The sequence below is a fragment of the Perna viridis genome, chromosome 6 (genome assembly GCF_037379345.1).
Source record: "Perna viridis isolate PV_CMFRI_1.1 ecotype Kerala chromosome 6, ASM3737934v1, whole genome shotgun sequence".
Lineage (NCBI taxonomy): Eukaryota > Metazoa > Mollusca > Bivalvia > Mytilida > Mytilidae > Perna > Perna viridis.
The window spans coordinates 6,883,886-6,906,551 of record NC_142450.1 but is presented as its reverse complement, the minus strand read 5'-3'; the positions used below and the strand labels follow the sequence as shown (position 1 = coordinate 6,906,551).

The following is a 22,666-nucleotide window of genomic DNA, read 5'->3' as shown; positions in this document are numbered from 1 at the left end:
GGATTTCCCATGCTATTTATAGACACTTCACTTCCGGTGACCAGTACTGCACTGCAAGTCTGCTAACCCCACATGCCATTCTGAGGATTGTGAGCTGACATATGTAGAATCATGCTGATATATAGTCCTCTGCAGGTTAAAGTTAAGGTAAAGCCCAGAGAAGCCATTGAATATTGTGAAATTAGCATAGAAGCCTATGGGAAGTGAAATTAGTGGTTTTTAGCCTGAAGTCAAATGATATATCTAAAAAAGTGATTCCCATTTTAAATTTCCCCCATACAATCTATACAAAATTACTTTTTTTTTTCAAGAAATAACAGTGAAGCCATTTCACAAACAATTTTAAGGAACTTATCATCTTATGAAAGAGAAATACCTATTGAACAAACCATTATAAGGGTTTAAAGTATTATTACCGAATTTCTAAATACCAATGAATAAATCCAAAAAAAAATTATTGAGTCACAATTTCAAATGAATTTTTTTTCTATTGGGTTCAATTCATTGTTATTTCTAAGTTGTTTTATAAAATCTTCAACCCAAATATACTTATACCCTTTTGTTTTATATCCCTCTGTTAATAAAACTTTTTGAAAAAAATGGAATTTTTTCAGAGATTTTGTGGGAAATATAAAAAATGGGACTCACTTTTGGCATGGTAGAGTAGCTATATTTTTTTTAAAAAGAATTATATAACTGATACACTACAAATGATTCATTAACAACTCAGTATTTCTCTGAACCAATACGTACATCTCTGGACCTTAAATCCACTTAAACCAGTCAGACATATACATATTTGTCTCTAAGATTCCCAAATATCTTTAAGACATGACTTAATTGTAGGATATGAATTTGGGTAAAAATGATTTTCCTTTATCCAGGCAGTAACTAAATAGTCTAAAAATTCATTCTTTTATAGACATTTATTCTACTGATTTTCCATTTGCTATTTGTTCAGGCTTTATCAATGTCAGGAATTTTCACAAATTATTTCATTTAAATTCACTCACCAGTATTTATTTCGTAATTTATAAATAAAATTTCTAACTACCCAAACATGTTTTGTTGTAACCTCCATTTTAATCCCTATGTGAAATTCAACACCCTGGTTTTAATATGATTGATGTAAATAAATCCTAATGTCCATAATAATTATTTTTCATTCATATGTAACCCAAGGATTTAAGCATTTTTGAGGTGATTATTTAAATCTAAATAATGAAGGAATTTTTGTAATAGCCAGAATGGTGTTTCCTAAGACTCACTTATATTAAATGGACTAATATACATGTACAAGTATATATACTGCCCCTGGATAACTCTGTACTCCTGTAAGCTTAACTAATTATGATTTCAGATGTTTTAATGTTCCTGCTGTGGTTATTTGCTTTAGTTTCAGGCTCTTGTATATAGTACACAAGTATACGTTTGAATATTCACAAAAGATGTGTTATTTGATGTCCAAAACAATAAATATGTGGAAAGTTTGAACAAGAAAACTGATCACACCAAGATTGTTCCTAAGTTTTGTATTAAATGACGAACATAAGCCCTTGTGTCATATAGTAGAAAACTAAAATACTCTAATGAAACTTTTGATAGTGTATATCAGAAGCTGCTATATTTTGCTTTTTTTTTAAGTTGTTCATCTTAATTTTTTCCTGGAATATTCAAAAGATAATAGTTTTCAACCTTAAATTTACCCTCATAAAAAAGTAATGTGTTCCTATTAAATTTATTGAGGAAACTAGTGAATCAGAATCAGAGAGCTTTATGGGTAACTTACCACATCTTTCTCGTCAATACTACATCCCTGCTGAAGAAGAAATTTACAGATTTCAGAATGACCATTCAGGGCAGCATAATGGAGTGCAGATCTTCCCTCCTGAAAAACACAACATAAATTTACTAAAATGTGCTACTGGGCACAGAGGTCATACCATGAACAGTAAAGGTAGTATGAACATAAAATTCTAGTTCAATACAGGTTGAATATTGGTTGTGACCTAATATATCTGACATGGAATAGGCTTCTGTCACTGAATAAAAAGTGGTCGAAGAATTTCAAAACTTAATATTGGACATTAACCTATTACATGTACAGTCCAATATCACAAATCTAAGTACTAAGTTCAGAATTTCAGAGAATAACATTTAATTCCATATTCAATACTTGATGAAATTAAACAAAATTTGTAAGGATTTTACCATAGAAAGGACTTCTACTATCAAGTGCACAGCTAAGTTTGTAAAAGCCTGACATTCTAGGGACACAACCTTTCGCGTACTGGAAACAGCACTATTGTATTGAAATAAAACTCCTTAAATTAAGTTATACAGTTATACTGTATTGACTACGACCAAACCAGAGTTCAACTGGGTCCTTTATACACTCACGTTCCAAGCTGACGCAAACTTTTACTTAACAGCATGCATTCCACAAAAATTTCCATTAAAATTTTTGATGCCAACTTATTTTCGTTCTTTATTTTTGTAATAAGCAACGCAAGGTCAACAATACCACTCAAACAATCTTGAAATGTTATCCAAACCAGGGGGTATATATGCTGTCAATATGTAGCCATGGTTGTTTAGGAGTTTCAGTTGTGAAATGTAACTCAGTACATGTCAAATTTACAAACAACTCGACTAATCTTTTTCTCATCTTTTAGGCTATGTAGCATTTAATCAAACTTTTTGTTGCTTTAATCCCCATCTTTTTGATGGTAAATCTGATTTAAATCTCCCAGTGATTAAATTACTTAATTTTCAAGTCGCTGAATCCAAAATTTTTGTTATGAGAGGATATTTGTTGATTTTTTCATGTGAACAGGTATATTGTATGTCAAAGATTTGTACGGTGTTGAAATTCATTTGCTTCAAAATAGAAAGGTGATTATACCAGCAGGCTCCAGTCATGGGCAGAACCAAAAACATTATTAACTTTGGGAGAAAAAGTTATTTTCAATATTTTAAAATCTACTTAAAATCTTAACTCTGCCTTCAGCTTTAGAAGAATTTATTTTATTTTTAGCAATTTAAGAATTCTGATTACACACTGTTCAGACACCAGCTTTTACATTACTGACCTAATCTCTTCCACACATGACTAAAATAGACATAGGTTATTACTTTAACTATATTTTAAAGTTTAAATCATCTTTTTAAGAAACAGCTTGGTAACTGTGATTTCAGGAGACACCTTATATTTATAAATATGAATCAATTAAAGGCCCTTATAGTGAGCATGCTCACAATACCCCAATCACCCACATTTATACTCTTTGGAAAGGATCAGTTTTACACCATCTTAGCCCATTTTACCAACTCCTGTGAAAAACAATTCCATCCAAGCATCAATTGCTACTGTCTTTACCCCAATTTTTAAGGGAAATCTAGGCAACAAGTTATGAGGATGTACAGAGACAAGAGTGGAAAAAATGATGGGGAACATGCATTTCGTGAGCATAGGATATAAAAAAAAGTTTTAAAAAATATGTATCAATGGTGTTAATATGTACTACACTGAAGTCATTATCAAGAGAACTACTCTTTTTAACATGGTATGCAATGCATCAAAGTAGGGTCTAGTGGGCAGGAAAACTAAAAAATATTTTATCGTGATTGATTCAGCCAATTTTCCTTCAGCTAAGCTACAAACCCTTTCTGTAGAACTCAACAACTTCGTTAGGCTTGACTAAAGTCAACACCAAAGCTGGTGTCTGAGATTGGCATATATGACCTGCTGATTATAAGTCAATGTTCTTATCACAAGGCAATGGTGCCCACATGCAAACTAACTTAGATCTCAAGGTATTGAATAACTATATGTAACAATAAGGAGAGACAACACAGTTCCAAACTTCAAACTTGACAGCTGAATACTCTCTTGACCTTTACATAATGAAATACAAATCAATAGAACAAAATTTTAAAGGTGTCATGTTACCGAATTTGCTATCTCTTTTAAAAGTAGCCATCTTAGTAATGCAAGCTGTCGTCAAGACAAAATATCGATTTGGACGAGGAAAACTTATGATCAATCAGTACAATCACTATATTATTACAAAGTCTTTGATAAAATTTGTTCAATAATCTGTTATTTACCTGGCTCTAATAATAGGCATAAATGGGGTCCATTGAGGGTACTATGACTCTTATAATGGGCATAAATGGGGTCCATTGAGGGTACTATGACTCTTATAATAGGCATAAATGGGTCCTTGTGGATACTGTGGCTGTGATGAAAGGCATTCATGGGAACCATATATAAAAAAAAAGCCAAAGAGGGCACTACTGTTCAGTGATTTCAATGAGATTTTAAAAATGCAGGGAAATAATTTCATTTTAATTGCTTCAAAAACATGCTAAATAACATTGGTGTTAGAAACTTTTCCTCACAATATTCAAAATTCATAATCCAAATGAGACTTCCTGCATATCTAAAATAAAGTATTTTTTTCAGGTTTTTGATCTATCTATCAGTACAACTTGCCACTACTTTTGAAGTCTTTTATTTATAAGGGTAACCAGGAAGTCAAAATGGTGTAATTTTGTAAATTTTACACCATGTGGATTGCCTTGACAAACTTAATATCAATTTTTAAAAAATGGTGTTTTGTTGTTTTGTTTTGGTTTTTTTTTTTTTCAGGAATCAAAGATCTTGGTTTGATACGACCACTTAGTCACTAAATAACATTTACTAAGTAAATACATCATAAAGATCATAGAGAAGTAATAGAGAGGTAAAACTTGCAAAAAAGTGTATTTAGCAAAGTTCATAAGGTAATATCCCCCATCCCTCCCAGAAATCAAAGCTCACAAGGTAATATCCCTCTTCCCTCACAGAAATCAAAGCTCACAAGGTAATATCCCTCTTCCCTCACAGAAATCAAAGCCCACAAGGTAATATCCCCCATCCCTCACAGAAATCAAAACTCACAAGGTAATATCCCTCTTCCCTCACAGAAATCAAAGTTCACAAGGTAATATCCCTCTTCCCTCACAGAAATCAAAGCCCACAAGGTAATATCCCCCATCCCTCACATAAATCAAAACTCACAAGGTAATATCCCCATCCCTTCCAGAAATCAAAACTCACAAGGTAATATCCCCATCCCTTCCAGAAATCAAAGCTCACAAGGCAATATCAGTATAAAGGGCTCTACAATAGTTATGCTTGTATGTGTAACCATGACATGGAAATCTCACAACATGACTACAATCTTGTATAAAATTTATTGAAAAGCTATAAAAAGAAAAGAGCAACTTTCCTAATAAAAGTAACCCCAATATCAGAGCTTCATCACAAAACAGTGAAAACACAAAAAGCTTCCGTTATTGACCAAAACCATGCTTCTCAATTCATGACAATTATGCATGACCAAGTTTTACTGCTGATCACATGCTATTATAGATAGTGCTGCAGATGGCTAAGGATTTTTTTCTAACTTTAATGGGACTAGAGGGTGTACAGTTGCATCATGTATCAATGAAAAAAATAAAGCAATACAGTTTTTGAATATCATTCTTTTTTAACTGAAAAGTGGTAAAGTTATCTGCTATTCTGCATTAATTAGAAGAGGGGTCAAAGATCTATCAATATTTTTTTGTTGTATTTGTCTTTATATGCTTGGACTTCAAATAAAACCTTCAAGATTTAAACATGAATCAGGGATTCTCAAACAATAAATGTGACTCGGGGGTTCATGATAAGGCTGGATTTTGTAATTAATACATAAACTGTGAACTTTGAAAGCATGTGCAAACATGTATATGCATATTGTCACTACATTTAATGTCTTATGATACTTAACTGTGCGCCAGACTGATGCTTGTAATGCAATATCCTCTGCAATGGCAGATCCACACTGTAAAAAGGAGGGTGCCAGCCGGGGTTCCTCAGAAAAGGGGGTGTGTACTAGGATATTATTTACTAATTTTGTCAATTTTACGCATGAAAATGACAAATTTTCCAATAAAAAGGGGAAGCCAATCCCATGCACCCACTCTGGATCCGCCACTGCTCTGAACAGATTATACTAAACTAGATGATAAAAACAATCCAGACTAATTCTAACGCAAAAATAAGTAAGAAGTTCAGACGCAATAAAAACTTCTAAGATTTTTTTACCTCTCAAAAAGACTCCAGTTTTAGTATCTCTATGAATAGGACACCATGGTACCATAGTTGTTATATAATATTAGTTCAAAGGAAACATCATTGTCCAGGCCAGGGGCTGATCAAGAATATTAAAAAAAAGAGAGGGGCTCTGATCAAGATGTTTAAAAACAAGGGATACAATCTATCGTTTGCTATATTTACTGTCTATAAGTTGTTATAAACTTTCTTTTTTTTGCGGTCTAAACATACATGTACAGAGCAGTTGTAGTAACAGTTCACAATTTGTGTGAAAATCCAAAAAAGCTTTGTAAAGTATGTTGAATTAAACTTTCAAATGGACAAAATTACTAACTTTTCAAAAGTGTAAATGGCCATTAGAAAGAGACACTTTCAACGACATCACACTGAGGAGTAATTTACCCTACCACAAAAGCTTCCTATGCTTATATCAAGACTCTTAGCTTTTATTATAGTTTTCTCTATTACTTAGAAGATTAACATTACTTAACCTTGCCTTGGATAAACTGTTTCTCAAAGGGGGGTACATCTTGAATTCATATCTGGTCTTTCTGTCAATTGTATCTTAATTGGAGGTGTCATTCAGTGATAGAGAATATAATATGCAATTATTCACCTTAAAACCTTGGTCATTATAACTAAATTTATACACCCCTTGTGTCCATAATCGTTCAGAACGTTTATAAACAATTCAGCCATTTTATAAACATCATATTGTCAAGCTCATCAAAATGACAATAAATTTTAAAAGGAATCCTAAATTGACCATTATAATCTCAAATAAATGTTAGCTATGTGACATTCTTTTCATTTGACAAAACAGACCTTTTTATTGCAGTCTAAATGGCGATGGGTATATAGGAAGTTGTAAAAGACGCCATAATACCTACTGGTTGTAAATTTTATAGCTCTGTTATTTACCTTATATGAAGTTATCCTTTTATAATAATGGAGGACATGTAGGCAAGCTTGCCAATTTTAATGTAACTGTCCCCACAAGTAGCTGGCAATGTTTTTGGTTTGTATAATTTATAGAGGACATGTATGCAAATTTATAGATTTGTACCAGACAAAACAAGTAGACATTTCAGGATTGAAGTAACATCACCAACTATCTTTTGTTACTATTAAGGGCAAGTATTAAAGCTTACCAATTTTAAAGTACCAGTCAAGACAAGTAGCTGGCAGACACTTTAGATACATGTAGAACATCATCAAATATAATCAGTATGAGATGATAATTTATTACATTGTAATTTAGTTTTATTGAACTCTGTATAAATTACACAAGAGGTGAATATATAATGAACCCTAAATGCACAGGAAGCTCCTCTAAAATGAGTCCTGAATGCACAGGTAACCAGTCTTAAATGAACTCAGAAGGTTAACTGTGTAATCTGAACTCTCAGACACATGAGGTATATCTAAAACTGAACCCAAAACACAATGGAAAACCTTGATATACAGGGAACAGTAGGGATAAATATAGCAAGAAATTTGGACAGAGTGTTTCCAATACACCACCTACTTGTATACACAGTATTTACACAAGATGGAATAGCAAGCTATATTCACAGCCATATTTGACTTACATTTTTGTGCATTCAAATGCTTTTGGTTAAAAACTTCCCTATCAGGTGCTCTTAACTTATCTTTGTCATTGCCAAAAAAACTTTAAGAACACTAGTTTAATTCACACATGAAAATCCTAATCAAACATTGGTTTACAGACCTTGTTTTTATTGACTACATTAAATTTCAGTGTTTGTATCGAAGTAATTATATATTACATCATATTCAAACTTCTTTCTTTTAAACACTCATTTTCCCTAGATTTAAGAACAATTCTACAGAACTGAGGAAATAATTTTTTATGACCTCGACTTCTAAAATCATTCAGGTCATGTGAAAATTAGGTACATGTGTACTAGGACATGTAAAGAGCATCCAATTTCATTTAATAATTACACAAAGATCCATTTTTTAATTTAATCTTCCCTAATGGCACAAAGTGAGACATTAACCTACTTTGCAAATCACATGAAGTCAAAACCCATGTCAGATACCCAGCATGACGTTTAAAGGAAACTCCAATTTAAAAACATAAAATAATGGGTACATTATCAACAAATATTGCAATAAAACAGACCATTTAAAATACAAGTACATAGTTGTACCACAATCCTTTTTGTTTAAATATCTGCATAATTTGTCAAGTTTTCATCATCATTTCAAGTTTCACAAAGATAAAACTGCTAGAATAATCAACATCACAGCTGGTGATTAATGGAAGCACTGCCAAACATACATGGTATACCCTCCTTTGTAATTTAGAACCAGGAGACATGAGGATTATGATACTGACTGGTACATGAAGAGAGATCATAATTAAAAGTATTAACAATTTTAAAGAGGTACCAGGTATGATGCAGGTGTAACATATACATGGACTAAATCAAAGCTTTATTAAAGCTATAATGCTCAACTTTAGAAATGAAGAAAAGATATTGATTTTTTTTAATGTCCAGCATTATGTTATCCAATTTCACAAATTACTCCTGAACTTAAATCATAAATCCAAAACTGGTCAAATCGTGTTAAATTTTGTTTCAGATTCACACACATGCATCAGAAATTTTTTATTCATTTCCTGTCACACTGAAATCAGACCTCTGGATTTCAAAGGTTACAGGCTAATTCGTATGTACAAAATATAAACTACCATTATAAAGGATTCAAATTCTATAATTTTTTTGATACTTAGTTGAACTATATTCAACTTCATCAATATCTTGTAAAAACTTATCTATTCTCTAATACAATCAATATTATCAACACTTCACACAAACCTTACATTTTATCCTTTGATGAAGTAAAAAGTAAGACAAATTAGGAAGAAAAAGGTTTACAATTGATATATACACTTGCTACAATTTAAAAGACACTGAAGATGAATATCATTCTTTATTCCTACCCAAACATACCTGATCAGAACTGAACTGAGCACCATTTTTCACAAGATCGCTGACAAGGTCAAACTGACCTTGACTTGCAGCTTGTCGTAACTGGTCACTTAATGTTCCTGCTGTATTATCTCCAACTTCTGTCATGTCTGAAAATAGTAATAACAATACATTACTACAAATTAAATTGTTTAAGTACAATAAATATCAAAAAAATGGATTCTTTTGATAGAGTACAAGTAATTCTTGCCAGCAAGTACATTGTAGTAACATGTAGATCTGGCAACTCAATTGTGTTTTCTGAAGAAAAAAAAGAGTTTAATTAGTAAACCAAACTTTTATACAAAGATGTTGGTCCAATGAAGTAACTACTCTGTTGCAGTCTTTTTTAAAGGAAAAAACAACTTTAAATTTGGCAAAAAGGCAAGAATTTCTTTCATCATTTCATGGCAAGTGCTATGTTCTTAGCTGTAGATATAAAGCATATTAGTCTCAAACAGGTATGAAGCAGGATGAAGTGGTAAACTCCTCAGTTTGTACAGTAAATAGTAGAACCTCTTATTTAGTGGTTTGAGTCTCAAAAACCTAAATATAGATGCTTCTATATGTACTTATAGTGTTAATTTAAAACAACAAATTTTACTTGATGTTATGGTCAATCCATCCTCACACTCAGCTAAACAATTTTTGTAAAAGATACCAAATAAAGTACCCATAACTCATCTGTACCCACTATAATTATTAGAAATCTTACCATAAGACCTCCAAATTCAAATCACAGTTTCAAATTTGACCAATTAAATGTAAATTTCATTCAGTAACATGTTGAAGCCATGTTTAAATTTGTCACCATAAAGTGAGTTTATAACAGATAGACAATGGGAATGTGGATATAAAATTTACATATCTGGTCAAATACATTCAATCCAATCATTTCAGATCTAACACATAAACTGGGGATATTGGCAAACAATATGACAGTGCAAAAACTTTAATCATTCCATATGGAGCTTCAAGCTTTCAAGTACATGGCTTAAGTATTACAGCTCTTCAGCCATTCAAATTTTGAGCTTTTGATTATATTCAAAAATGCAGTGTTTAACCAAATGTCTTATAATACATGAACTTTGATAGACACCCTGGATACATTCAGTATAAATTTTTGTCTATTTGACAATTCTATGAAAAATAACAATCACCAGGCTGAAAGATTTTGAAATCAACAAATAAAGACCAGATATAAATAATTTTAATGATTTTAGTTTTATCAGATATTACACAAGTCACAAATCATTATCCCATTATTATGGTTGGTCCCTGAAATTGATATAGAAAACTTAATTACAATAATTATCATATTTCCAAACTGTTACTATATCATCCTTTATAATTATAATTGCACTTAAATTGTACTCATTCTAAAATAAATATGATTTTATGAATATGAATAATATTTTTTTTTTGGTAATTTAAACACAAGGCAGTGTTAATTTAGATTTCCTCTTTCATTTCAAAAATATTTTGAACTTATCTGATCAAAATATACCACCATTGTTAATCCACAAATCAGATAGCTCTATTCATTTAAAATAATATGTACCTAATTCTAATCATTCTTTAAAGATATATCTTATCACAAGTTTGCTTTTACTATATAAAACCATAATTTTAAATAAGATGCTATTACCTTTTCATTAACAGGGTGGAGTTTATAAAAAAAACACCTACAAACATGTCTCAAAATTACACAATTTGATGCCCCTCATATTTATCTATTTGACAAGTACAGATTAAAAATTACCATATTCTATTGACAAGCTATAAATGGAACAAAAGCTGAACTCGACAACAGCAAAAAATAACAGAGATCACTAATCAAAATATTATGGAACAAAATGCTATGCTGGATTTGCTTCTTTGTGTGTTAAATTTCAGATCTAAAAAAATGAAAAGATCTTCTTTCAAATATCAAGGATTAACTGAAAAGATAGACATTGATGCACCTAAAACATACATTGTACCAGTCTGATGAATAGAGTTAAAAAAGAGAACTAAAGTACCACTGAACTACAATTTTCAAATATATAATTCATATAAATTATATTGTGCAGTCCATTAAAAACTGTATATTTAATTTAAGTACCACTCCATATAAAATTTAGACACTGCCTATGGTAAAAGTGATTCATGGTGTAGAAAAACCCACCAAATATACAATGGTTTTTTCACTCCTCAGATCTTTTCTGTATTCAGAACTGTACTTATGAGAAAACCATACATTTATCTAACTCTGAAAACCCACCAAATCAAAACAATAATAAAGTCATAATTTCATGTACAATCTACTAGTACATTAGTGTGTATATTTTTTTTTATCTCAAAAGCACAACACCCATAAGAAAGACTAAGACAGGTTATGAGGCCTGTAACTGATTCTGAATAAGAAGTAAAGGTGAATATTGGTAGGTTTTGACATGATAACAGAAAGGCCAAACAAACATTCATAATTTCTACAAAACTGGAAGAGTTGCAAGTATATGTAATGGACAGATGACACCATATTCTCCACTGAATTGTAATTTTACTTTAGCTCATGCATCATGATATCCTATAGGACATGAAAGAAAAAGTGGGAATCATTCTTTAAGAAGAAAAGAGAAAAAATGATCAAAGAGCCACATAAACATGCCAAGAGCATTAAAAAACTTGGAACAACAAAAATATTCTGAAATCCTGAGAATTTGATGAACAGATGTCCATTGTTAAAGCTTACTCTCTAACAACAAGATGTACGATTCATGTATAAAGTGTTTCAACAAAAACAATCATAGGAGAAAAAACAGAAGATATAGCCAGAATTTGTTCTAAATCATACACTATGGGAGGTGTGACTATTATAAATTGAACAGGAAAAACTAACAAATCAAGAAATTATCTCACACTAAATTATATAATTCAGCATACATGATATTGCAATTTCCTTGTTAGAAACGAATAATGCCTCAACAGTATCAACAGAGCAAACAAAATATTTCTTTGTCTCATACATTGTTTACAACCCTTATCAAAGATTGCATGGCTACATGTATCAGGCCAAGTCTGGTTCAGGAAAGGCTGGGCTAAGTCAAAACTGATTATAATCAGTCTGTCTGCTTTTCAATTTCGATAAAGTGACAAAATGATTTATTGGAAAAATTAAATTTTAATAATTCTCTCCAGCGTTTCTTTCATCTTGAGTTAATTGAAGGCTTTCAATCTCGTCTTGTGACAGAGTATTTACAAATCTTGAAGTCTACTTATATTGCTACAGACAGATAATTGTAACCAGTGCTTGAAAAATTCAGAAGAATTAAGTAGCTGATATTTCAAAAATGACCATCAAAGATGAGTAGTTGACATACATGTACAACTACATGTATGCTACACAACCTTGCATTGTCAGACTAGATTTAATGTTAATTTCATAGCAAGTACATGCATATGTATTTTCCATTTTTTTTTTTTTGTAAAATACATGTAGAGGAATATTTGTTTATCTGTCCTTTAACACTCAAATTAAAAAAAGATTGAGAGACTGAGGAAAAGCAGGAGTTTGAATTCACTTTAAAAAGTGGAAGGTCCTGTGCTTTTTCCAGTATGAAATCAATGGTCTACTTGAGGAAAACCAAACGATAACAAGAAAGAGGTAAATAAGGGTTGAAGGTCCTGGATCTAGCTAAGTGATATTCAGGGTCCCAGAGCTTGAACTCACAATAAGTCACTCTGATACATAAAAACAAAAATTAGGCAAACCATCATTGAAAAATTGGAACCCTATGATTTCACAATATACCACATTCTCAAAGTAAGTTGACCATCTGGGAGATAAGATGCAACACATGGAAATAGAAAAAGAAACAAAATAGAGTGAGAGGTGGAATGCAACTTTGTTCATCTTATACAAAGAATGGATATGGTGAATATGTCAAAGAGAGGAGGATCCCACCTGGATGAAAAATGTCAGCTCAAGGCCACCCATGGGTCATAAATGAATGATGACGAAACTCTCACACCACAGGGCAGGCTGCAGCTGGCCCCAAAACCACATTGTACACATTGTAACAGCAAAATAGTTGCCCATAAAGAATCCCGCAACATGTACTAAAAATTTTATAATATAACAGTTAAACAAATCATATTAGCTTTTATACAATACTGGTATTTGGTGTAGAAATGCTTTCAGTAACTACATGAGAACTGCATTTAAGCTTGACTCAGCACACTCTAAAAGAACCCTAACACAGACTTCACAAATCTCAATTAAATAAGTAGGATTGACAACATAACTTCAATTTATTAATTACAAATGCCTCAAGTAATTAAGAGTTTTTTTTCTCTTCATCAATATTGCTCTATTGTTGAATTAACTCATATTTTCATTTTATGAAAGTTTTTCTCTTCTCTTTCAAACATAGTAATTATTTCAATGAATAGAAATTCAGGATCAATGGTCCTACGCTTTAATTACTCTATAAGAACTTAAATATCATGGCCATGTTTATTTCAAAATCTGGTTCCATGGTCTAATTTAGTGTGTACTATAAGTACAGTTATTATGACTGGAACAATTAAAACTGACTTATTAATATTACTTCAATATTTGTATTTGTAAAATTTGTGCAGTATATTAAATTGCACATTTAAATGTAAGATTTCAATTCAGGAGCAGTAACAATCATGCCTGTTACATTTTGTAAGTTTGAAAGTACAACAGAAGAGCAACTTTTAGATGTCATACCACAAAACATGTTAAATTCTACCTCCCAAAATTTCTAGTCTTGTTTTGCTTGGCATTTACTTCTATAAACACCCCCATCCAAACCTTAAATCATTGACCCATCCCTGCAAAAGTCCTATTTCTAAAAATCAAGGGACCTTTACACTTGGTTGACATAAATGATGGCAGGAGCTAAGAAATATTAAAAATATCTAATCCTCCTAGAGATCAACTCTTATTAATATCACTGTAAGACAGAATTATCTATAGAATGACTTTAAAGAAAACAAATGTGACAATGAAAAACAAAACCATCCTACCACCACATCAGTCTTATGTTGCCTCCCTAATGTCATAAACATCCTACCACCACATCTGTCTTACATGCCCCCCTAATGTCATAATCATCCTACCACCACATCTGTCTTACGTGCCTCCCTAATGTCATAATCATCCTACCACCACATCAGTCTTATGTTGCCTCTCTAATGTCATAATCATCCTACCACCACATCAGTCTTTCGTTCCTCCATAAATTGTCATAAACATCCTACAACCACATCTGTCTTTCGTGCCTCCCTAATGTCATAATCATCCTACCACCACATCAGTCTTACATGCTCCCCCTAAAGTCATAATCATCCCACCACCACATCTGTCTTTCGTGCCTCCCTAATGTCATAATCATCCTACCACCACATCAGTCTTTCCTGCCTCCATAAATTGTCATAATCATCCTACCACCACATCAGTCTTACATGCCTCCCTAATGTCATAATCATCCTACCACCACATCAGTCTTACATGCCTCCTTAATGTCATACATTATAGTAAACATATTCACAACCAGATATGTCATTATGTATGACACGATCCATCAATTACTATGATGCATCCAAAATCTAATTCTTTTTTTGAATGAAGATAAACAGTGCCACTTCTAAGCTGATACTTACAATGTATTTCAACACATTAGTTGAAGAGACTCAATATCAAATATCTTGACACCTTTTGATCACACAGATTATTAAGAAAGGTAGTTTTTTTAATGTTTGGTGTAGAATATTAAATTACTTGTGGTGCTACATGTACATGTATGCTTATTCAAGATGAAAGACTGTTCATGTTCTCTGTAAAGTATCAAGTTTACCTGTGAAGTTACATGTACATGTATGCTTATCTAGAATAAAAAATTCTTCATGTTTCCTGTTATATATAAAGTTTACCTGCAGTGTTAAATGTGTATGTATGCTATTTCAGGAAGAAAGATTATTGACTGCTGACATCTTCTAAAAATAAAAACTAAGCTCTAGGGATCATTTGGCCTTAATCACAGTTTTTATTACATGTATAGACCACTGGTAGGGACAACTTCCAAAACCATACCAAGTACAGATAACTTTGGCTTTTGTATTATCTCACACAATAACAAGTGTGACACAAAGAATTACCTCCCAAGGTCATAAAAAAAAATCTCACTGTGTGACAAGGAAAGGGTAACATGAAGAATGGGATCATCTGCAGTCGAAAGAGTAAAATTGATTAGACATAAGCTACAATCAAGTATTTGTGAAAATGATTTCTGGCCATGATTCATTAACATCATCCATGATTACTGCATGCCTTAGACAATCTATGAAATTAGATATTTATATGGAGTGTATGCATGTTCCAAAGTTGCTCAAGAATGTTCTATAAACTTAAGTTTCAGAGTATAATAGGCAGAAAGAGGCTTTTTTTCAAACAATCCATCCATAACTTGGTTGATGAGTTAATAATTATAAGTAAATTATGCAACCTCCTTAAATAAGTATTTTTTTTAGAAAAAGTACACATCAAGATACCAGAATATTAAAATTACATGTACATATTTAATTTAACAATGTGTACTTGTACCAGATTTTGAAGCTATATATGTATCAACATAATATCAAATCCTTTCAAAGATTTCAAAGAATATTTACATTATACAAGGTAAACATTATTTTTCCACACAATAAAATTTAATGCAAAGATCAAAATAATAGAAACAAATGAATACAGGTGGTCATATAAAACTATCCACACTTCAAAATCATATCAATGCTGAACTAATATTAAAAAGAACCCCACAATTAACTTGTGAAAAGATTTGACCATAATATCACTTTTCAAACAGCTTTGCTAATTACATGTTTACTTAACCAATAACCTACCTTTGTATAGAGTTATTCTAGTCCCCAGCTGAGCTCCATTGTGGTACTGACTATCTAGATCACTTCAAACTTTCTCCAACCTTTTATTTAAAGGTGTAACTTAGTTTTAAAATACTGACTCCATTTAAATTTTAGCCCTCCATTTAATTAACCCATCAGTTACACAAGAAGGGTATTATGTGTTGCACACCAGAGATCTGTATTTAAAAATTTTCTGTCTCACTAGATTATTTGTTGCGTTGTGCATATTTATATCCCTTCTATATTTCTATATTTCCAACTGAAGAAAAGAATTCTTTCTCACTGTGATATATGATACACATTTATTAAATACAATTAGCAAAACTACAATGTTTGCTTCATATAGGCCACTAATAAAACTACCATTCGAAAATATACGAATCTGTGAATGATCAAAATACAATAGCTTGTTGGACGTCTTATGTAAACATACAAACATTCACAAATAGCATAAACAAAAGTTGTAATCCGTCTAAGAAATCCTGATTTTCTGAACACAAATTTTAATCTGTCCAAGGAAATTGAAACATTTGTATAGATCATAGAGTACTTTCAGATTTAAATCGCCAAACAAGGGAAGATCACTTGCCGTCCCGTTGATCTTTTTCAAGTAGCGCACTTCCAAAACTGTTTAAAGGATCCCTTACAAGTCGTTGAACAAAAAATTCTTTTCAACACTAATACTTCTCACATTTTGAACTTCAAATTTCTAAACTCCATGAAAAAAATTACCAATTACTTCAGGCTTAAAATCAATTGAAAATGTAAATCTTGCAACATGGCTCTCCAGAATATAGATATGATCTTTCGATAAATCTCCGAGCTCATTACGTATTCCATACAGACAGCGATATCGTCAGGTGAACACAATGCACAATATGAGGTCCTATTCAAGTAAAATCATTTTCGTTGCATTAAACAGAAAAAATCCAAATCCCACCACATTTATATCACAAAATGTTTGCAAAAGATTGTAGTTACAATAGCCGCTGTATGAAATAGAAATGAAAATAGTTTAAAATGAAAGGACATTTTATTTATGATTTGTCAAGCAAATACTATAATGTTTATTTGGACAAATCTTTTGTATAGAACATTCTAATAATATATACGAGTATACGTGAAAAATAAATTGAATCAAATGTGAAAATTCCAATTACCCATAATTCCTCACCTATGTCAATATATTTCAAAATAGGCAACATCTAAGAATTTTTTAACTTGTTACAAACACAGCCAATAAAAACCATTACTTAGAAGGAACTGTGCCTTTATCTTCCTGGAGAAATTACAAAAAGCAAAACTAAAGAAAAAGTAAAAGCATGTACTTGTAAGTTATGTCTGATATTGTTCCTTTCCATTCAACAGAAATGTTTACATTGCAAAAGTATAAGAATACAGATTTTTTAGCAGAACCGTGAGTGCCCTACTCCATATTTAGGACTTCCTTTACTTCTGACACATTGTGTAAAAACTGACAACATAGAATGGTGTATGACTTTTTTTGTTCTCAACCATTAATTGGTTTGAATTTCACTGTAAAACCATCAAAATGGTATTTTGCTTTAACCGGTATGACTTAGGTACTGGACTTGCAAGGTATATGTGTAAAGATGGAGAGACAAATATATCACAGACAGACGACCCAGCCAAACTTAGTTTACAGGGTAAAATACAAAGCATAATATGATGTTCTCACAGAAGCCACATGCATGTACTGTTAACATCACCATTGAAACAGTTAATTAAGTAGATAATCCCCATTGACACTGTCTCATGGGGCAGATGTTTACTGAAAAGTCAAAAATCATTTAGTACTTTTCACAGAAAATATAGGAGTTTAAGCAAAAACCCCCAAAAAATTTTAATTTTATGTGGGAAATCATAAATTTTTCTTTGATTTGGAGGGCATCTCCCCCTAATTTGGGAGGGTAGGCAGGTATGATAGCAAACCTTTCTAAACTTAAAACAAAGTATGTGTGGCCTTATCTTATGTAATTAATATGATCAAGTTAAAGCTTTCTTACAAAGTGTTCCTTATATAGATTAAACATACAGGTTGATGCTTTTAAGTGAAATATGCTTTAAATTTTAATTGAAAAATTTAAATTCATTGAAGGTCAGTAAAGGCCAATGGCTTTAAAACTGCCATGGAATACCAGCCTTCTATATAAGGCCTCTAGTATTAAAATACACTGTTTTTATTTAAACTTTCAACACTTACAAAGCTGAACCACAAGAAATCGTGACAATACCTAATTAAATTTTAGCATTAAAGAAACTTTAAAGTCAAAGAGATCTCAAAAAGCAAAGAACAGGACAACATTTTTCAACATTTTACTGATAACTTTCATTGAAAAGAAAATCACAAGTTTAAAAACTTAAAAGTGGCTTGTTGAAAGATCATAGAAAGTGTCAGAACAAGTTAGTAATGAGTTAAACCAGGCCTTTTAAGATAAAATCAATGTTTATTAAGCCAATTAGTCCATTTGGGAAACACTGATGCATTCATGGTACAATATAATAACTCTTTGCTTAACAAGACTTTGGGATTATGTACCTTGTTGAACATGATTAACCACATGTTGTACATATAATGGTACACAAATCTATTACCCTATGGAATTTAGTAAGTACCATCACTAATTTTACTCATGGGGAAGCAGGAGGTTTACAAATGTAGCATACTGTAAAACCTGGTTTATTCCACCATTTCCATTAGAAGTTAGGACCATTATGGTGGTTTCCAACTTTATGAAAGGCTTTACCTTGATATTGCCATTTGTCATACACTTTCTGTTTTTACTATTTCTTTTGTCTAGAGTTTATCAATTCAGTAATTTTGATAACCCTTCATGGATAAAAATTCTTTTTTGGTTTACAAAAAAGAACAACACACTTATATTTCAGTGGCAGAGCTCCAGCAATTCACCGTAATAAGCTGTTTTTTGGTCTGTCAAATTATGATAGTAAAATCATATAATTTTCAACTTGTAAGAGCTCATTCAATGCAACCAATAAGGCCTTAAATCAAGATTTTTTATTTGCCCATTTTGTTGAGAAAAAATAGTTATGTTACTAGTTAAAAAATATTTATTTCACGACAAATTAACCAACTGAATTGATTACATCTGCCCGAGTATTTGAGTTGGTACCCATTACATTACCCACTTCTTCAGTTCTGCTTAATCTACATTTTATTGTAGTTGTTTTTTCCCCTTTAAAACCCATTATATACCCCCACAAAGAATAACATCTTTATAGTAATTGAAAATATTTACTATCAGAAAAAATGCAAAAAAAAAACATATTTAAAAATACATTTATGACATAGAAAGCATATTTCACATTTAGATTTAATTTTATACATGGATGACTACTATGCATAAGTATAGCTTCAAGGGGCTAAAATATTTTATGCAAAATGTACATGTTGATACATTGTACATATTGTTCACATATTTTACACAGGAAGAATAACTATAAACAACATTACAAAGGTGTTAACCAATTCTCCAATACATATATTGCAACAAAATATATAAAGCAGATTGCAAAGTCAAATTAAGAATACAGAACAGCCCTAAAAATGTCTTCCTCCTTTTTTTTATTAAAAAAAATTAAAAAATCTAAGACAGCATCCTTCAAAAAGCTATCATTGTACTGAAATATACAGAAAAATGTTAGAAAATATTATACGACATGTGGACAGATGAACTTGGTAGAACAGTGGACACATTACCAGTCAGGAAAGCCATCAAAGACCAACACATAAAAGTAAGACAGATCTAATAAGAAGCGTGGGTGCACAACTTTCGCCTTAAACAATTATCAGTATAAATTTATTTTAATGGTGTGTTTAACCTTCAATTTCAAAGCCTCACTGAACAATGGCTCCATTCTTTGGTGGTCTAATGATCACTCAAGCGTCTGTGAAATTTTTCAAACAAATTAAGGATATATGATATTCTTTTAAGGTACAAAGAAGTGAGCACCAGTAAACGTCCTAAACTCTGTAAATTGATTTTAATAATCATATGGCATGCATTTTCAATCCTAATCAAAGTAGATTTGCACGGAACAAAATAATTAAACCTCATTGCGTCCCACCATCTTTTCCTGTTCAAATCAATTGCCCAGTCAAAGGTGTCTCAATTCAACAAAATGATAGATTTTGTAATGAAATGGAAGATATTATTGAAAAAACACTGCCAATGTGAGGTAGTGTTGATAAAATACTGTAGCATTTGCTTTGAAGAAGATAATCATATTTGCATATTGTATTTAAATAATTGTTCATGATGTTGATTAAATTAAGGCTGATTGATAAATAGTGTATATGGAGAGAATTAACAATCTGTATGATGAAACATATTGACAATGCGAGTAATTGTTGAGCGATAATACAATTTTATATACCGATACTAAATGAAACAATTATTGTCTAGTGCTTTAAAAAATCTGGAACTTGCAATTTGAATGTATGTAAAATTAGCACATGTTTCTTTAATAAATATATAGCTCTAAATTGGAACGAAATGCCAAACTGTATGCAAGGTCTTACACCATGAAAATAATTGAAATATTAAAAAAGTTGCTTGAAGACTTTGCTGAGAAAGACTCCTCCAAATGATACTCCTCTTAGACTTGATAATTCTATGCCATGATTCCACTCTGTACATAGACATAGCATGGTTCCAGATGACGCAATGTATCAGCTGTACAGTAGATACTTAAAAGATTGATAGTAATGTAAGATCTTTGGTTCTCTAAAAATCACCCACAGAGTTTGACTGAAATCAGTATTTTTCATTAAGATTCAAGTACAAGAATGAAAGTTAATCATTGTTTATACTTTAAAAGGTTGTCTTGTCAGGTAGGTTATTCCTAGTAGACACAGTCAAGTGCCAGACAAGACTATGCAATCAAAATACTTCTTCATGCATACAAGCAATTAAGCACAGGACTAAAATGTAAACATGGACCAAACCCTATAATATGTAAGTGCATGTAAATGATAAGTCCATATAAAGTTCATGCAGCTATAAATTAAAGTCAGTGTTTGGTTTTGAATTTTGTAATTTAATGTAAATTATCAACAGCTTTTAACATCTGATATATACAGCAAGTACAAATGTATAGTAATATGTCAACTTGGTTATAAATGATCTAGTAACTATTATAATTGCATTTATTTGATATACTTAATACTAACAACAATTAATGTTAAGGGGAAAACAAGTACTATCTTTAAAGAAAAGATAGCCAACATGGTAAAATTTGTAATTTTTAATATATTTTGTTCAAATTATATAGGATTGTTAGTCACCATTTGTAGTTGATTAGATCATATTGTGCTGTCATTATGAATCGACAAATTTTACAGGAGTTATGGGGACTTCTGAACTTCATTTTTTTTTGGGTGGGGAATATATGGCCATGAGTAGCTTGTTTTGAAAAGTTTCTTTAGCACTTGTTCTGTAAATATGTCCATTATTGAAAGAATACTCAAGGAAACCAAGGTTATAGCAGTAACCAAAGGAATGTAATCCAGGGACAAAGACCAGACATGGAAAACAGACATGCACAACAAAGAACATGAAGTAACTGAAATCATACATACAAAGTAACAAAAGCAAATAAGCAACTCGGACTCTACTAAAAACTTTTAATTTTCTGCATTTTATTCAGGAAATAACACATAGCACACAATTTTGATAAAGTTTTTTTCAAACGCCACTATGTTATCAGTATTTGACCAATCAGGAAACAGAATTGTGATCAGGTGCCTTCCGTTTCCATGGAAGGGCCTCTTTAAGGTCAAAGGGTAAAAAGGGAAAATATACCGATTGTGTCAGAAAAACCTGTCATATCCCCAAGTTTATAATGCTACTACATACATTCCATTTTTTAAAATATTGCATGCTTAATACAAATTGAGACAAAACCTTATGAGGAATTATGTTGGCAATATGTTCAGAGGAATTATTTTGGCAATATGTTCAATGCAGCAGTTTCACAACAGTTTTATTCACAACTTTTTTTATCTTCTACCTCAAGTCATCCTAAAACAGATATTTGCCTGCTACTTATAAGAAATGGTACCTAATTAACTTACAGCAATTACACAACTTACATTAGATATAAAATATCCCTGAAGAAACTCCTTATATAATCTTCAATACATCTTTGGTCCAATTTTAATATCATCCATAAAGTTTAAACAAATAGCAATTTACTTTGTTGAGAAAACTTTGCACATAATCGATATTCTTAGTATATCATCTACTCAAATTCTGCATCGTCATTTAAACAAGCATGGATCACACTGTGACGTTTTTCTCTATCTATTAACTGGTCCTAAACATGAGGATTTATACTGAATTTCTTGTAAACTCTAAGCTTACTGTGATCCTTTTGTCCAAACACAATCATCTAAGTACATGCATGGAGAAATGAGTCAAGTTGGGAGTATAAACAATGGAGTTTCGTATCATATACAAAAGTGGTCTAAAGTTTAGGGTTAATTCCATTTAGTGCCCAATGTGAAGAAAAAAATCTATTTCAGTTATGCTTACATCCATAT

General features: G+C 31.5%; 1 protein-coding gene across 4 annotated transcripts in view; it reads right to left on the bottom strand.

Annotated features, from left to right (window-relative positions):
• The window catches only part of LOC148613487 (uncharacterized), a 67,999-nt gene that overhangs the window by 24,380 nt on the left and 20,953 nt on the right, over positions 1–22,666 (bottom strand). For 2 of the 4 annotated variants that reach the window (XM_088586785.1, XM_088586783.1), the window contains exons 2-3: positions 9,130–9,257; positions 1,790–1,888 (exon numbers count right to left, since the gene is read on the bottom strand). In XM_088586785.1, the coding sequence (XP_088442911.1) occupies positions 1,790–1,888; positions 9,130–9,255 (225 nt within the window). In that variant the 5' untranslated portion in view covers positions 9,256–9,257. Of the gene's footprint in view, positions 1–1,789; positions 1,889–9,129; positions 9,258–16,059; positions 17,022–22,666 lie in introns of those variants that run through there. The other 2 variants (XM_088586784.1, XM_088586786.1) reach the window with 2 other exon arrangements.